Here is an 18,168-nt window from a genome sequence, read left to right on the forward strand (position 1 = left end):
AGCCTCTCCCTGGACTTGTATTGAGGGTGAAATGTTTCCTGCCATTGAGTCGCTATCCCTGCTTGATATTGGCTTGCTGATCTAGCAGAACCACCTTGGGAATGCCAACCAGAAGCTTACAGAGCAGTCTGCATTATTTCTCTCTGAATTTTATTTCCTCTCTGCTTCACTGCCTTTTAGTGGCAGGGCGGAGACGGAGACTGAGCACAGAGCAGCCCCTCGCCCCCAGGGCAGAGACGGAGACTGAGCACAGAGCAGCCCCTCGCCCCCAGGGCGGAGACGGAGACTGAGCACAGAGCAGCCCCTCGCCCCCCAGGGCGGAGACGGAGACTGAGCACAGAGCAGCCCCTCGCCCCCCAGGGCGGAGACGGAGATTGAGCACAAAGCAGCCACTTGTCCCCAGGGCGGAGACGGAGACTGAGCACAGAGCAGCCCCTCGCCCCCAGGGCGGAGACTGAGCACAGAGCAGCCCCTCGCCCCCCAGGGCGGAGATGGAGACTGAGCACAGAGCAGCCCCTCGCCCCCCAGGGCGGAGACGGAGATTGAGCACAAAGCAGCCACTCGTCCCCAGGGCGGAGACGGAGACTGAGCACAGAGCAGCCCCTCGCCCCCAGGGCGGAGACTGAGCACAGAGCAGCCCCTCACCCCCAGGGCGGAGACGGAGACTGAGCACAGAGCAGCCCCTCGCCCCCAGGGCGGAGACTGAGCACAGAGCAGCCCCTCGCCCCCAGGGCGGAGACGGAGACTGAGCACAGAGCAGCCCCTCGCCCCCAGGGCGGAGACTGAGCACAGAGCAGCGTCTCGCCCCCAGGGTAAAGACAGATACTGAGCCCAGAGCAGTACCTCACACCCTGGGGTGGAGACGGATAACTGTGGGGATGGCTCAATTCAATATTACCATCAAAATGCTAACAATGGAATATTGATTGGTAAATGTAACGTAGGTAGTTTCCAGTTATTGAATCTCCATCTAACTGGGACAGTCAGATTAGCACACGTCAATCCAATCAAAGTCTATCAATAAAACCCAGATCAATCCAGCTGATCTTGCTACTCTGTACTGGTTGGTGACATGTACATTGTATAAACATTACTTGTACTTTGCAGAGTCCCAATGCTGGCTTTGCTCAGTAACACCCTCAACTCAGATATGGTCTCAAAGCCTCACTCTAGGACTTGAGCACATAACCTAGGTTGACCTTCACGTGGTGATGAGCTATTTTTTTATTCATTTGTGGGATGTGGGTGTCGCTGGCTAGGCCAGCATTTATTGCCCTTGTTCAGAGGGCATTTAAGAGTCAACCACATCGCTGTGGGTCTGGAGTCACATGTAGGCCAGACCAGGTAAGGTCCTGGTATTGCAATTTCATGGTACTACATGAACTTGCTCATCACTGCTGCTTTCCTGGTATAGTCTGTTAATTTCGTTCAATTGAGCTTTAACTAACATTAATCCTTCACTATTAAATAAAAAAGCTGAGATCTCTCAGTGTCCTCACTAACACTCCTTTCAATCCAACTACAGAATTACATGAGAGTGAATATACACAGAATCTATGCCTCTTCCTACCCTGCCCGTGTCCCTCTATTCTCTCGTATGAAAGCATTTGGTGAACCTTGCAAAATTGCATGACACGTTTGCACTGTAATTTGCTCAGTGTGATGGACTTTGAGACATTTCTGAAAGATGTGGTATTGTGTTTATAAAATACCACTTCCCATTCTAGTTCAGTTTGTCCTAGAATCTACAGCGCAGAGGAAGCCATATACCTGTGCCAGTTCTTTGAATGAGCAATTAGGCCCACTCCCTGGCTCTTTCTGTACAGCCCTGCAAATGTTTCCTTTTTCCAAGTATCCAAATCCTCTGGACCCATGTGCACCTTGCTACCTGTTTTTAAACTGTTTGCTTCACCTGTGCTCAGAATCATATTAGGTAGATTGTGACCAAGTTGTCTCATTAACCCCGCTGGTTCTACCAATCAACAACACATTGCTTTGAACTTACTGGTCATCTCCTGAATATTTTGCCTTTCACTGAAAGAGATGTGCTGTTCTTTCAACTGTTGATCTATCACTTTTATCTCCCTCTTCAGCTGTGTGATCTGCTTCTCCAGCTGTTTGATGATTTCCTGTTTCTGTTTGACAACTTTGCTGTGGAACTAAGCACAAAGTGATTCATGAAGTCAGACAATTATTGATTTCTCCTGAAGTCACTTTAGCAAACTTAGTCCTAGAGTTGAAAATGCTGATTTGTAGGGAACGATGTATTCATTTTGGATTAGATGGGATCACTCATCTTGTGTGGCCATTACATAGACTGGACAATACAGAAATAGGCCATTTCGGCCCACAGCTCCATGTTGGTGATTTTGCTCCACACAAGCCTCCCCTCACTGCTTTTTCTCACCCACCTAAATTCCTCTTAAATGCATCTATGGTATTCAACTTAACCACTCCATGTGGTAGTGAGTTGCACATTCTCACCACTTCTGCATAAAGAAATTACTCTGAATTCCCTATTGGTTTTATCAGCGAATGTCTTATAATTATAGCTCCTAGTTTTGGATTCAATCACAAATGAAAACATCTCTTCGTCTACTTTATCAAGTCTCTTTGTAACCTTAAAGATCTTTACCGGGTCAACTCTCAGCCTGTTCACTTTCTCCTGCTAGGTATTATCTCTCAGTTCTAGTATCAGATCTGGGTTAAAGTGTTTCCTTCAGTGATGATGAAAATTGAGGTGCTGGTCAGAGTCGAGGGAGACCTGTCCCTTTATGGACTTGCTATTTATACCTCTATTGCTTCCCCTAAAGAAGTAGTTTGAAGTTATTCTTTGAACTGCTCAGAGAAAACTTTAAGAAGGTTTAGAAATTAGTGCCCCACCTCTTCTCGAGTTAGGCAAGGCAGCCTTTCACTAGCAACTGACAAAGTAGATTTAATCTAGTATCAATTACCTTCTCCTGACCTTCGACTGAACGCTCCATTCCCATGATGTTTGCATTGATTTGATTCTCATAATTAGCCTCACTTAGATACTAGGAAAAAACAAACAGATAGTGTTAGTCAGTAAGAAGGAAAACCTCCAGCCCTGAACATCCTCATTCCTGATATCTGCTTTTTGGCTGCAGGAGATGGATGTGCTATTCTCTACAGAGATAGACCTGCCTCATTTTCTCCTTTGCTTTTCCTGCATTGGTCATTCTCCTGTAAGAGCATTGTTGAGAGAGGGGCCAACATCCGGATCTATCCAGATATGGGAATATCCAGATGCCTAGTGCGTTTAGGCAGTGGCAGCTCAAGTATTTTCCTGGCAGGTCAGACTCCAGTACTTGTGGCTCCTCGTCAGGAGAGTTTGAGTTTTAGTCAGAAGAGTTCCTCCATTCCCTGGGGCTCCCGGCTGGGTGAGATTCCCAGTCCCTGGGAGCTCCCAGCAGAGTGACATTCCCAGTCCCTGGGAGCTCCCAGCTGGGTGACATTCCCAGTCCCTGGGAGCTCTCAGTTGGGAGAGTTTCCTCAGCCCTTGGGGGCTCCCTGTCTCAGGTGAGTTTGCCTGCATGAATTTAGCCATTACCATCTGTGCCTGTTTGGTGATCCTCAGTTTCAGGATGTCCCGGATTTTGTTACGTAAGTCATCCATTTGCATCAGCATCTTCTGGCACTCCCACTCCACCTGCACAATTTTTTTCCTGAAGTCCTTGCGTTCCACCATGCTGGCCACTTTCCTTTCTCCTAAAAGCTGAATACCAGTAAATAAATGGTGATCAGACACGAATCCCAGCAAGAACTTTTAACCAGATTAAAGTATAAATGAGGATACAGCTGGCCCATTTCATTAAATCCCTCCCTCCCCAGCACAGCCCACTCACTTCTTTCATGCCCAGAGTTTTTGCCCCGCTCCCCTACTGGAAGCCTATTGCTCTGGACATCAATGCTGACCCTGTCTTTTCCCAGCTTCTCCCTGGGTTTCCTTCACCTGCAGTCACAGTTTCATGTAAAATAGCATTCAGTATAAATCTGCTCATTCTACAAGTTCCCCTCTCCTCTGCCTCCTTTTTAGGCTTATAAAATCCCCAAGTTGTCCCCAGTTCAGCCAAGTTTTGCACCACCTCCAGAGTTTGGACAGTTTGGCTTAAAAATGAATAACAAATGAATTTCCCCGCAGAAGCCTCAGGTTTGAGAGTGGAAACTGTCTTGGCTGGTATTGGGGCTGGGTGTGTTAGCAAAGTGAGTGCCTGGTAAAGTGAAAATGGTTTGGGGTGTGGGGTGTAGTTTGGTGATTGGCTGTTTGTCCCACTGCCAGACTTTGCCTCTATTGTCTTGATTCTAGTTGAGGTATAGATTTAGATCTCTGTACAGTGAAACCCAGCATCAGGTACACAGCTGGGAGCTGATAGCATACTCGCGGTATGACCAAGGGGCTATACAAAAGAAATCTTAGAAATACAAAAAATCTGTGCATAAATGGTAACTCCCAAAGGCACACTCTGAATCATCGGGCTAACAATGTTATTTTTGGCCACTGAAACATTAGAACCATAGAAACTTACAGGACAGAAGGAGGCCATTCAGCCCATCATTCTTGTTAGCTCTTTGAAAGAGCAGTTGTGCTCAGCCCCACATCCCTGTTTTTCGTCTGTAACTCCAAGTTCCTCACCCACGAGTATTTGCCTAACTCCCTTTTAAAATTATTTATTGATTCAGTTTCCACTGCCTTTTCAAGTAAAACATTTCTGCTCATCTTCCCTCTCAAAGTTTATTTCCTATGAGTGTCCATCCAATTTATTTTTGAAATCATTGATTGTTTCCACGTCCATCACCCTCGTGGACAGCGAGTTCTAGGTCATTAGGGGGGCAGATCCTTAATAGTAGAGCCAGGTTGTTCCAGCGTTACAGGAATCAAGAAGGGGAGTGGGACTGACTGGATTGCTCTGTGGGCCAGATGGCCTCCTTCTCTGCTGTAAATGAATCTATGACTCTCCAGCCATCAGAGGAAATAGGGTAAAAAAAAACCTATCAATTCCTTCTATAAGATCAAGATTAAACAGACCTAAAGATGCGATCAAATATTATTCAATCTTCCAGCCGTTGCTCAGACTCCTGTCCAGATTTTGGAGAAAACAAAATCCTCCAACTTTATAAATCACTGGTTAGGCCTTAGCTGGAGTGTTGTGGACAATTCTGGACAGCACATTTCAAGAATGTTGTAAAGGCTTTAGAAAGGGTACAGAAGAGGTTTATGAGGATGTTACCAGGGACGAGGGACTTCAGTTTTGAAGAGAGGTGATGTCAGGAAGCACTTCTTCACACAAAGTGGAGTGAAAATCTGGAACTTTATCCCCCAAAAACCTGTTGAGACTGGAGGTCAATTGAAAATCCCAAAACTGAGATTTTGGTTGGGTTAGGTGTTAAGAGTTACAAAACCAAGGTGGGTAGATGGAGTTAAGTTTAACCACGATCTCAGTGAATGTCAGAATAGATTTGAAGGGCTGAATGGTCTCCTGTTCCTATTATTGCTCTTATGTAATGTCACTGTGGCTGATTGGTTGGGTACATGGACTATGTGCTCAGTTCTGCCAATGAACAAGCAGCAGAGGCATCAGGCAACGGCCGCTTCAGCTGGAGAATGTTGCAGACTGTAAGGCAGCTGTGGCATAGATCACAGTCCGAGTACATTGGGACAAACCAGCCCCAAACCTTCTAGTGTTACTGCATCTTAAGGTTCCTGTAAATCACAGCAAGATGATTGTTCTAGAGTGTGAATCTGGGCTCTAATTCACTGATGCAGTGTCTCTTGGAATGTGGAACACAGCCTGCCAGTTCGTAATAAACTCACTCTCCGTAGTAGAGCAAAACTGAAATGGGTCTATTAGTTTTCTAGTCCCTTACCTGAATGGTGCTGTTCAGATCCTCCACAACCCCCTTGTGCAGAAGAATGGAATTGGAATAGTCGGGGATGAAGTCGCTGCTCAGCACCTCCACCTGGCCTTGTTTTAGCACAAGTTGCACCATCAGATTCAGCTGGAACTGTGACTTGATCTCACGCAGACTGCTCACAGGGTGAGGGGTAGAGAGAGCACAACTTAAAAGCTTGGTATCATCAGCAAAGGCTATTAGAAAGAAAAGCTATCTCTTCAAGGAACTTTCCCCACAATAAAAAAATGACTTGCATTTCTATCGCACCTTTCATGACCTCAGTATGCCTCAAAGCGCTTTACGGACAATGAAATAATTCTGAATTGTAGTTATTGTTGTAACATAGGAAACGCAGCAGCCAATGTGCACACAGCAAGATCCCACAAATAGCAATGTGGTAGTTACCCAGATAATCTGTTTCAGTGGTGTTAGTTGAGAAATAAATAGCCTCAGAACATTGGGGTGAACTCCCTGCTCTTCAAAAGTGGCCATGGAATCTTTTTACACCCACCTGAGAGAACAGATTAATGTCTCATCCTAAATACGACACTTTTGACAGTGCAGCACTCCTTCAGTACTACACTGGAGTGTTAACCTAGATTTTAAGTTTAAGTGTTAAGAATGGGGCTTGAACCTACAGTCCCCTGACTCAGAGGCTAGAGTGCCAGTCCAAAGTTGAGCAGATGGTCAGCAGCTCTTTTGTGAAAATACCCCTTCTGCTATGCACTTAATGTAAAGTGGGACTGACTTGTTGAGTTCTTGGGTAAGGTTGTTGATGAACTGCCCGCTATTGTCATCCTCCTCCATCCTCCTCTGAAGAAACATCTGCATCTCTGCCAGAGTCACAGCCTTCAGTTTTACCTGAGAAAGGAGCAGGGAGAGTGAGTATCACCAAGGTAACAAGAATAACTAGTTACAGAGTCTGCACAGAACAGCGGAGGGCCTGGGACCATGCTCCGCAAGGACCTTAGGCTTAATAGAAAGGTGTACAACCAGGATTCTGCACTACCAATGCCCCTGGTTCAGGAGCAACTGCTTGTGTTATGCCTTCAATCCATTGGTGTTCTATAGGCCTTAGTGAGACAGGTAGGGCACCGACATTAGCACTCACCAGTCAGTGGCAGTCCTTTGTGTCATACAGACATTGTTGCATCTGTGTGTGTGCGACAGAGTCCTGACCAGATGACAGCACAAGCTGACAGAATGAGTCTCATTTACTACAAGCAAGGTTTTCTCTTGTGCTGACCCCTGTGCTTTTCTTGCAGTTCCCAAATCCAAATCAGTGGACCAGCAGCAGTGAGAGGTGGGATGGTGATCCCACTTCAGGCACTCTGTGAAACAGCAGGAGGCAATGCAAGAAAGAAACATAAGAACAAAGAGGAGGCCATTCAGCCCCTTGAGCCTGTTTTGCTATTCAATTAGATCATAGCTCATCTGTATCTCAACTCCATTTACTGCCTTGAATCTGTAATCCTTAATAGCCTTAACCAATAAAAATCTCAGTCTGATAATTCTCCTTGGCCCACCTGCTTTTTCAGATTTCCACTCCCCTTTGTGAAGAATTGCTTCCTGACAACACCCCTGAACGTTCTGGCTCGAATTTGAAGGTTCTGCCCCTTTATTCTGGACTCTCCCACTAGAGGAAATAGTTCCTCTCTAACGACCTGAATCACTTTATCATCTTAAACACCTCAATTAGCTCACCTCCTTAATCTTCTATTTCTCCATCATCTCTTACAGGCGGAAGGATTACCAACCAACTTAATCTTCCGCACCCAAGAGAATACAAGCCTAGTCTATGCAACCTGACTTTAACCTGCTTTGTCCTGGTATCATTCTGGTGAATTTGTGCTGCACTTGTGCTGCTGTACTCTTTTTATATTTGACAGTCCTGAGTCTGAACATATCCATTGGAATGTCAGTTTTATGGTACTGGGGTGGATATTCTATTCCCCATGGGGACAGTGTGCAGCTGACAAACTCAGGAATGTACCAGGTGAGCTGCTCGCCTGCACTCTTCCTCTCATGAGGAATTCAGTGAGCTGGAATATTTGGCATCATTGGAGTCTCAAACTGGACAAACCATCAGCAGCTGAATCAAGACCACATGGAATAGTATTCTCCATCACCTGATGTTCACTCTCTATTTTCTTTCTCCTACTATCACAGAACCGATCCCATATGGCTGGGTTCAGAGCCTCGGGCTTGAAATCAATTGAATCTAACTCCTCCACGGCAGCCAGGAAGTTGGCATAACCGTCATCAACTGACTGCAGTTGGTCATCAAAAGGATTGGCCGTTGCCACTTGGATCCTTTGCATTTGTACCCTAAACATAGCAAAAGAAAATATACTTTAGACACTGGATTAACAGATATAAACTGCAAGTCCCATTCACACCCTCAGGTCCCAAAAAGAGCAGAGCCCTCAGGGAATGAGTCTCCCCTATAGACTGAGAACCCTACTTCCCACTAGAATAAGTTGATATGGAGTGGTCAGAGCAAGTAATAGATTGAGATGCCAGGTCTGCAGCCATTATATGTAGCACTCACTTGGTGGTGTTGTGCTGCATGGGGACCACTTACTGGGAAGTGTAGCAGTATGCGGGGAACACTGGGAAGTGTGGCAGGGAGCATTGGGAAGTGTTGGTGTGTAGAGAACACTAGGCAGTGTTACGGTGTGCAGGGATCACTGGGCAGTGTAGCGGGGAGCACTGGGCAGTGTAGCGGGGATCACTGGGCAGTGTAGCGGTGTGCAGGGAGCACTGGGCAGTGTAGTGGGGATCACTGGGCAGTGTAGCGGTGTGCAGGGAGCACTGGGCAGTGTAGCGGGGATCACTGGGCAGTGTTGTGGTGTGCGGGGAGCGCTGGACAGTGTAGCGGGGAGCCCTGGGCAGTGTTGCGGTGTGCGGGGAGCCCTGGGCAGTGTTGTGGTGTGGGGGGAGCACTGGGCAGTGCTGCGGTGTGTGGGGAGCCCTGGGCAGTGCTGTGGTGTGTGGGGAGCCCTGGGCAGTGCTGCGGTGTGTGGGCAGCCCTGGGCAGTGTTGCGGTGTGTGGGGAGCCCTGGGCAGTGCTGCAGTGTGGGGGGAGCCCTGGGCAGTGTTGCCGTGTGCGGGGAGCACTGTAGTGTAGCGGGGAGCACTGGGCAGTGTTGGTGTGTAAAGAACACTGGGCAGTGTTGCGGTGTGCAGTGAGCACTGGACAGTGTAGCGGGGAGCACTGGGCAGTGTTGCAGTGTGCGGGGAGCACTGAGCTGTGTAGCGGGGAGCACTGGGCAGTGTTGCGGTGTGCGGGGAGCACTGGACAGTGTTGTGGTGTGCAGGGAGCACTGAGCTGTGTAGCGGGGAGCACTGGGCAGTGTTGCGGTGTGGGGGGAGCCCTGGGCAGTGTTGTGGTGTGGGGGGAGCCCTGGGCAGTGTTGCCGTGTGCGGGAAGCACTGGGCAGTGTAGCGGGGAGCACTGGACAGTGCTGCGGTGTGCGGGGAGCACTGTAGTGTAGCGGGGAGCATTGGGCGGTGTTGGTGTGTAAAGAACACTGGGCAGTGTTGCGGTGTGCAGTGAGCACTGGACAGTGTAGCGGGGAGCACTGGGCAGTGTTGTGTGGGGGGAGCCCTGGGCAGTGTTGTGGTGTGGGGGGAGCACTGGGCAGTGTTGTGGTGTCGGGGGAGCACTGGGCAGTGTTGTGGTGTGGGGGGAGCACAGGGCAGTGTAGTGGTGTGGGGGGAGCACAGGGCAGTGTTGTGGTGTGGGGGGAGCACTGGACAGTGCTGTGGTGTGGGGGGAGCACTGGGCAGTGTTGCGGTGTGCGGGGAGCATTGGGCAGTGCTGTGGTGTAGGGGAAGCCCTGGACAGTGTTGTGGTGTGGGGGAAGCCCTGGGCAGTGCTGTGGTGTGTGGGGAGCACTGGACAGTGTAGCGGGGAGCACTGGGCAGTGTTGTGTGGGGGGAGCCCTGGGCAGTGTTGTGGTGTGGGGGGAGCACTGGGCAGTGTTGTGGTGTCGGGGGAGCACTGGGCAGTGTTGTGGTGTGGGGGGAGCACAGGGCAGTGTAGTGGTGTGGGGGGAGCACAGGGCAGTGTTGTGGTGTGGGGGGAGCACTGGACAGTGCTGTGGTGTGGGGGGAGCACTGGGCAGTGTTGCGGTGTGCGGGGAGCATTGGGCAGTGCTGTGGTGTAGGGGAAGCCCTGGACAGTGTTGTGGTGTGGGGGAAGCCCTGGGCAGTGCTGTGGTGTGTGGGGAGCACTGGGCAGTGTTGTGGTGTGGGGGGAGCACTGGGCAGTGCTGTGGTGTGGGGGGAGCCCTGGGCAGTGCTGTGGTGTGGGGGGAGCCCTGGGCAGTGCTGTGGTGTGGGGGGAGCACTGGGCAGTGCTGTGGTGTGTGGGGAGCACTGGGCAGTGTTGTGGTGTGGGGGGAGCACTGGGCAGTGCTGTGGTGTGGGGGGAGCCCTGGGCAGTGTTGTGGTGTGGGGGGAGCCCTGGGCAGTGCTGTGGTGTGGGGGGAGTCCTGGGCAGTGTTGTGGTGTGTGGGGAGCGCTGGGCAGTGTAGTGGTGTGGGGGGAGCCCTGGGCAGTGTTGTGGTGTGGGGGGAGCACTGGGCAGTGTTGTGGTGTGGGGGGAGCACTGGGCAGTGTTGTGGTGTGGGGGGAGCCCTGGGCAGTGTTGTGGTGTGGGGGGAGCCCTGGGCAGTGTTGTGGTGTGTGGGGAGCACTGGGCAGTGTTGTAGTGTGGGGGGAGCACTGGGCAGTGCTGTGGTGTGTGGGGAGCACTGGGCAGTGTTGTGGTGTGGGGGGAGCACTGGGCAGTGTTGTGGTGTGGGGGGAGCACTGGGCAGTGCTGTGGTGTGGGGGGAGCACTGGGCAGTGCTGTGGTGTGGGGGGAGCACTGGGCAGTGTTGTGGTGTGGGGGGAGCACTGGGCAGTGTTGTGGTGTGGGGGGAGCCCTGGGCAGTGTTGTGGTGTGGGGGGAGCCCTGGGCAGTGTTGTGGTGTGTGGGGAGCACTGGGCAGTGTTGTAGTGTGGGGGGAGCACTGGGCAGTGCTGTGGTGTGCACTCACTTGGGTCTCCGTTTGTACAGTTTGTAGAGTTGGTCGACCATTGAAGCAGAGACATCAGAAAACTCTTTCCTGAATCCACGATCCAGGAGCTGAGGAGAAAGAAGAAACAGGTTTTTGTTACAGAGAAAGGTAGACAAGGCAGGACTGGGGTTTCCTGATCCCATAGGCAGAATCCCACTGCTCCCAGAGCAAATGATCCTATTCCTGTCACCGCTTAAAAAAAAAACAGGGTGAAATAAAACAGGGTTTCTGCAGGGTAGGAGCCTGTGCATTGGCTTCAGACCCCTTGATCAGAATCCTGGGTCCCCACTCCTCATCTCTGTCCCATGAACCCGGCTGCAGAGTGAGATTGTGGACAGTAAGCGCGGATGGAACCGAACAAAGACTCACTCACCCAATTCCCCGCAACCCCAATGCCGTACAGCTCCCTAATCCTAGTGATGTCCACCCCCTAATCCCAGTGATGTCCACTCCCCAATCCCAGTGTTGTCCACTCCCCAATCCCAGTGATGTCCACTCCCCAATCCCAGTGTTGTCCACTCTCCAATCCCAGTGATGTCCACTCCCCAATCCCAGTGATGTCCACTCCCCAATCCCAGTGTTGTCCACTCCCCAATCCCAGTGTTGTCCACTCCCCAATCCCAGTGTTGTCCACTCCACAATCCCAGTGTTGTCCACTCCACAATCCCAGTGTTGTCCATTACCTAATCTCAGTATTGTCCACTACCTAATCTCAGTGTTGTTCACTCTCTAATCCCAGTGCTGTCTGTTCTCTAATTCCAGTGTGTCTGCTCCCCAATCCCAGCGGTGTCCACTCCCCAATCCCAGTGATTTCTACTCCCCAATCCCAGTGATTACCACTCTCTAATCCCACTGTTCTCTACTCCACAATCCCAGTGATGTCCACTCCCTAATCCCACTGTTCTCCACTCCACAATCCCAGTGATGTCCACTCCCTAATCCCACTGTTCTCCACTCCACAATCCCAGTGATGTCCACTCCCTAATCTGTGTTGTCCACTCTCTAATCCCAGTGATGTCCTATCCCCAATCCCAGTGATGTCACTCCCCAATCCCAGTGATGTCCACAACCTAATCCTTGTTCTCCACTCCCTAATCCCAGTGATGTCCACTCCCCAATCCCAGTGATGTCCACAACCTGATCCTTGTTCTCCACTCCCCAATCCCAGTGATGTCCACTCCCAATCCCAATGATGTCCATTCCCCAATCCCAGTGATGTCCACTCCCCAATCCCAGTGATGCCCGCTCCCCAATCCCAGTGATGTCCAAAACCTGATCCTTGTTCTCCACTCCCCAGTCCCAGTGATGTCCACTCCCCAATCCCAGTGATGTCCACTCCCTAATCCCACTGTTCTCCATTCCACAATCCCAGTGATGTCCACCCCCTAATCTGTGTTGTCCACTCTCTAATCCCAGTGATGTCCTATCCCCAATCCTAGTGATGTTCACTCCCCAATCCCAGTGATGTCCACAACCTAATCCTTGTTCTCCACTCCCCAATCCTAGTGTTGTCCACTCTCTAATCCCAATGATATCCACTCCATAATCCCAGTGATATCCACTCTCCAATCCCAGTGTTGTCCACTACCTAATCCCAGTGATTTCCACTCCCTAATCCCAGTTTTGTCCACTCCACAATCCCAGTGATGTCCATCCCCTAATCCCAGTGTTGTCCACTCCCCTAATCCCAGTGTTGTCCACTCCCCTAATCCCAGTGTTGTCCACTCCCCTAATCCCAGTGTTGTCCACTCCCCTAATCCCAGTGATGTCCACCTCCCCAATCCCAGTGAGACAAGAAATGCCACATATTTTACTCTGTCTTCAGCCACTAGATCATCGTATGTCTCTCGGAATCGGTCCACCGTCACCTTTGTGCTCTGTGTCATCTGAGACTTTAGAAACTGTCACGAGAAAGAGAACAGGGTCACTGCTGGTAAACAGAATGAGCAGTTCACCTAAATGATACCAATAGTTGATTATCCTGTCTCACACATGCTTCTTTTACACTAGTTATCCATTTTGTAAAATCTGTCAGCTCTGTCATATCAACATGAGCCTATGTGCCCATTGATCATGCACTCCAAGACTGCAAGGCACCTGGGGTAGGGCCCAGCCCCATGGGCGGGTGGTGGGGCCAGGGCGGGGGTGCACCTTAACGTGATTCCACATCATTTGTAATAATACAATACATTTTATAAATGTATAAATATGAAAAGATGTTTGTAAAATGTATTATTTCATATATCTAAATTGATTTCGGTCAAGATGGGAATGTGGAGTTGAGGTTACAATCAGATCAGCCATGATCTCATTGAATGGCAGAGCAGGCTCGAACGGCCGAGTGCCTACTCCTGCTCATGATTCATATGTTCATAAACTCCCCAATAAGAGATGAACCCTCTTATCCAGCTTCCTGGCCAGGACAGCTACACATTGCTCCCTATAAAGATGGCGGCCGTGTTTCTCTGGGGACCCCAATCCAATGCCAATGTGGCCGACTGTGGGAGTATGACTGCACAAATATTTTAGAAATACAGAACGAGTATAGTTCCGGGAAGAAACAGAACAGAGGACGATGAGCTAAATTACAGGTCGATCCTGTGAAAAACAGGACAGTCGGTCGTCCTATGAACTTAAGGTGGATCTAATTCTATTCATATTTTGTACCATGAAATCCTTCTGTTCTGCAAGTAGGTAGTTCAGTTGAGCATCTCTGATTTGTATCTCTTCCTCTATCCGCAATGAGAAGACCAGATTGCAGATTTTCAGCTCCTCCTGTGGGTAAAGAGTCAGTAATGATAGGGAATATTCTGAACCATTAAACTAGCACCAGTTTGTCTCCATTAGTAGCACCGTCACCTCTGATCCAGAAGGTTAAAGGTTCAAACTGTACTCCAGGACAAGACACCATCATTTCAAGCACAGTCGTGAGAATGGACTGCACTTGCCCTTACACACTCTTGAGGAAATCCAATCTGTACAGTGTTAAACTTCCAACAGTCAATTGGTGAAGGAGGAGACCAGAAGTCAATGTTTATTCAGTATTAGATTTATTCATAGAGTGAAACATTACAAATATAAAGCTCCTAATTCTACTCCTCCACTATGTGCACAGGCAATCATCCAATCAATGCCTTTCACCTGTACATACTTAACCTTAATTTATGTAATTAATATACAGCTCCCTCTGTTCTATCAAACACTCCCAGAGCACACACAGCATGGAGTTAGATACGGAGTAAAGCTCCCTCTACACTGTTCCCATCAAACACTCCCAGGACAGGTTAGATACAGAGTAAAGCTCCCTCTACACTGTCTCCATCAAACACTCCCAGGACAGGTACAGCACGGGGTTAGATACAGAGTAAAGCTCCCTCTACACTATCCCCATCAAACACTCCCAGGGCAGGTACAGCACAGGGTTAGATACAGAGGAAAGCTCCCTCTGCACTGTCCCCATCAAACACTCCCAGGACAGGTACAGCATGGGGTTAGATACAGAGGAAAGCTCCCTCTGCACTGTCCCCATCAAACACTCCCAGGGCAGGTACAGCACGGGGTTTGTGAGAATTAGAGTTTGTGAGGACTAACCTGATAAATGATCATTTCAGTTCTCACTTTCTTTTCAAACAGTTTGTTCATTGTGTCGTCAAAGTTGCTGGTGCTTTCTGCAATTGAACTCTGCAATTTCTTCAGCTCAGACTCCAGCGTCTGTAAAACAGGTGAGTAATCAGCTGCCTTGTGGAACACACTCATAAAACACAGCCATATTAGCACACATGCACACAAACGCACGTACACACATGCACACAAAAACATACTGAGTTTTAGCTGGTTTTCCCCCTCCTACTCTAAGATGAGCTCAGGGGTTCCACCCACTCCTCACACCTGTCAGATTTAGGGTAAGTGCAAAAGACCTCATGGACTTCTTTGTCACTAGGGTTAAAACCATCCCTCCTGCTATCTCTATCATTTCCCTTCCTTCCCCTAACCTACCCAGCCAAACATCACTGTCTCCTAGTCCTTAACTTACATCTTTCTCTAGTTTTTCTCCTATCTACTATCATGCCTTCACCAAGCTCATGGGACCTCACCTCCTGCTCCCTGAACACTATTCCCTCTAAACTGCTGACTAGCCAATTCCCTCCCCCCATGTTAGCCAACATTGTTAATGATTTTCTCTTCTCAGGGACTATTTTCACTCCCCTGAAAATGTGCAATTGTCATCTCTCAAAAAAACCCTCTGTCCTTGCAAGCTTCCTTACTCTCCCCTCCCCAAAGAACTTGAATGTGCTGACACTTCCCAATCCATGCACATCATCTAGGATCCCTCCAATCTGTTTCTGCCCCTACCACAGTACCAAAACTCTTATCAAAGTCACAAATGGCATCCTATGTGACTGACAAAGGTAAACTATCCCTCCTCATTCTTCTTGACCTGTCTGCAACCTTCGAAGTGGTTGACCATGCTGTAAGGTGTTGGGTGTAGTTCAGTAGGTCTTATTAAGGTATTCATGGTCTTAGGTAGTTTAACAGTAAGTATTTATTAACTACTAGAAACTATATATATATAGGTACAGTGAAGGTCCGAGCTAAGAGCTGTCTCCATGCTTGCTTGTACACACGGCTCTGTCCAACATTGCACTGACACCTAGGTATGGGTCATGTGTTCTCTTACATCACTGTGTGGGCGATACTGTTCTCAGTTCCACATTAACCCTTTATATGCCAGACCTTTATACTACAGACCACACCATCCTCCTCCAATGTTTGTCCACTGTCGTCAGCTGGGTGGAACTGCTCTCACCTGGTTCCACCTAGAAACTAAAGAGTGGAGACAAGACAAGAAAGAAAGGTACTAATATGGGAAATGATAAACAGACTGTGACAGGAAGGGACAGAGAGTACAAATCTAAGAGTAAATCAGCAGATAAGACTAGACGCTATAAAAATCATAAAAGGCTCTGTATCTAAACGCATATAGTATTCAAAGTAAAACAGCGCAAATAGAAATAAATAAGTACAATCTGATGGCCATTACAGAGACATGGCTACAGGATGACATAGATTGCGACGTGAATATTGAAACGTACATGACATAGGAAGGATAGGAAGTTAGGAAAAGGTGGAGGGGTTGCTCTGTTAATTATTGATGGTATTAGCACATTAGAGAAGGATGACCTAAGTTCAGGAAACCAGGATATAGAAGCTGTTTGGTTGAGATGAGGAATGATAAAGGCAAGAAGTCACTTGTGAGAGTGGTGTACAGGCCCCCTAATAATTTGCACGGTAGGACAGAGTATAAAAGAAGAAATAATGGGAGCTCGTCAGAAAGGCACAGCAATAATCAGGGATTTTAATCTACATATATACAGGAAAAATCAGATGGGTAAAGGTTGCCTAGATGAGGAGTTCATAGTGTTTTCCGCATAGTTTCTTAGAACAGCGTGTTTTGGAGCCAAGCAGAGAGCAGGCTATACTAGACCTGGTTTTGTGCAACAAGATAAGATTAATTGATGACCTCCTAGTGAAGGCACTAGGTAGCAGTGATCATAATATGATTGAATATTACATTCATTTTGAGGGAGAAATGTGTGCATCCAAGACTAGTATTTTAAAATTAAGTAAGGGCAATTATGAGGGCATGAAAGCAGAGCTAGCTAAAGTGAACTGGCAAATTAGGTTAAGGGATATGTCAATAGGGATTCAGTGGCACACATTTAAAGAGATATTTCAGAGTACACAGAATATATACATTCCAATGAGAAAGAAAAATTCCAAGGGGAGGGCCCACCATCTGTGGTTAACTAAAAAAGTTAACAGCAGAAAAAGTATATAATTACGAAAAGACAGATGGCAAGACAGAAGATTGGAAAGAATTTAAAGAATGTCAAAGAATGACAAAAAGATTAATAAGGCGGGAAAAATTAGAGTACATGAGAAAGCTAACTAGTAATATAAAGACAGGTAGTAAGAGTTTCTATAGATATTTAAATAAGAAGAGTTAACAAAGTAAGCGTTGATCCTACAGAAAGTGCGTCCGGGGAATAGATAATGGAAATAGGGAAGGTTCATGAGGACTCGAAACGTCAACTCTTTTCTTCTCCGCCGATGCTGCCAGACCTGCAGAGTTTTTCCAGGTAATTCTGTTTTTGTAATGGAAATAGGGAAATGGCAGATGAATTAAACAGGTATTTTGCATCAGTCTACACTATAGAGGATACGGTACAAGTAACATCCCAGAAATAGCTGTAAATCAGGAAATAGAAGGGAGGAAGGAACTCGAGAAAATTACAATTTCCATGGAAGTAGTATTGAGCAAATTGTTGGGGCTGTGGGCTGACAAATCCCCAGGTCTGGATGGACTTCACCGTAAGGTCTTGAAAAAAGTGGCTAGTGAGATAGTTGATGCATTGGTTTTAATTTTCCAAAATTCCCTAGGTTCGGGGAAGGTTCCAATAGATTGGAAAATAGCAAATGTAACTCTTTTATTCAAAAAGGGAGGGAGACAGAAAGCTGGAAACTACAGGCCAGTTAGCCTAACATCTGTCATAGGGAAAATGTTAGAAGCTATTATTAATGATGTTATAGCAGGGCATTTAGAAAAATTCAAGGTAATCAGGCAGAGTCAACATGGTTTTGTGAAAGGGAAATCATCTTTAACTGATTGATTGGAGTTCTTTGAAGGAGTCACATGTGCTATGGATAAAGGGAACTGGTGGATGTACTGTACTTAGATTTCCAGAAGGCATTTGATAAGGTGCCACATCAAAGCTTATTGTAGAAGACAAAAGCTCATGGTGTAGGGGGTAACATATTGGCATGGAGAGAAGATTGGCTAGCTAACAGGAAGCAGATAATTGACATAAATGGGTCTTTTCTGGTGGCAGGGTGTGATGAGTGATGTGCCACAGGGATCAGTGCTGGGGCCTCAACTTTTTACCAATTATATAAATGACTTGGATGAAGGGAACGAAGATATGGTTGCTGAATTTGCTGATGATACAAAGACAGGTAGGAAAGTAAATTGTGAAGAGGACATAAGGAGGCTACAAAGGGACATAGATAGGTTATGTGAGTGGGCAAAGATCTGGCAAATGGAGTATAATGTGGGCAAATGTGAAATTGTACATTTTGGCAGGAAGAATAAAAAAAGCTTATTATCTAAATGGTAGAGATTGCAGAG

General features: G+C 47.8%; 1 protein-coding gene across 2 annotated transcripts in view; it reads right to left on the reverse strand.

Annotated features, from left to right (window-relative positions):
- cfap43 (cilia and flagella associated protein 43) overlaps positions 1–18,168 on the reverse strand; it is a 191,108-nt gene that overhangs the window by 371 nt on the left and 172,569 nt on the right. For both annotated transcript variants that reach the window (XM_078564994.1, XM_078564996.1), the window contains 10 exons: positions 14,574–14,693; positions 13,650–13,757; positions 12,797–12,883; positions 10,962–11,050; positions 8,043–8,241; positions 6,662–6,774; positions 5,887–6,046; positions 3,572–3,736; positions 2,955–3,035; positions 2,006–2,159 (listed from right to left, as the gene is read on the reverse strand). In XM_078564994.1, coding sequence (XP_078421120.1) covers positions 2,006–2,159; positions 2,955–3,035; positions 3,572–3,736; positions 5,887–6,046; positions 6,662–6,774; positions 8,043–8,241; positions 10,962–11,050; positions 12,797–12,883; positions 13,650–13,757; positions 14,574–14,693 — 1,276 coding nt within the window. The remainder of the gene's footprint in view (positions 1–2,005; positions 2,160–2,954; positions 3,036–3,571; positions 3,737–5,886; positions 6,047–6,661; positions 6,775–8,042; positions 8,242–10,961; positions 11,051–12,796; positions 12,884–13,649; positions 13,758–14,573; positions 14,694–18,168) is intronic.

The sequence above is a fragment of the Cetorhinus maximus genome, chromosome 20 (assembly GCF_964194155.1).
Source record: "Cetorhinus maximus chromosome 20, sCetMax3.hap1.1, whole genome shotgun sequence".
Lineage (NCBI taxonomy): Eukaryota > Metazoa > Chordata > Chondrichthyes > Lamniformes > Cetorhinidae > Cetorhinus > Cetorhinus maximus.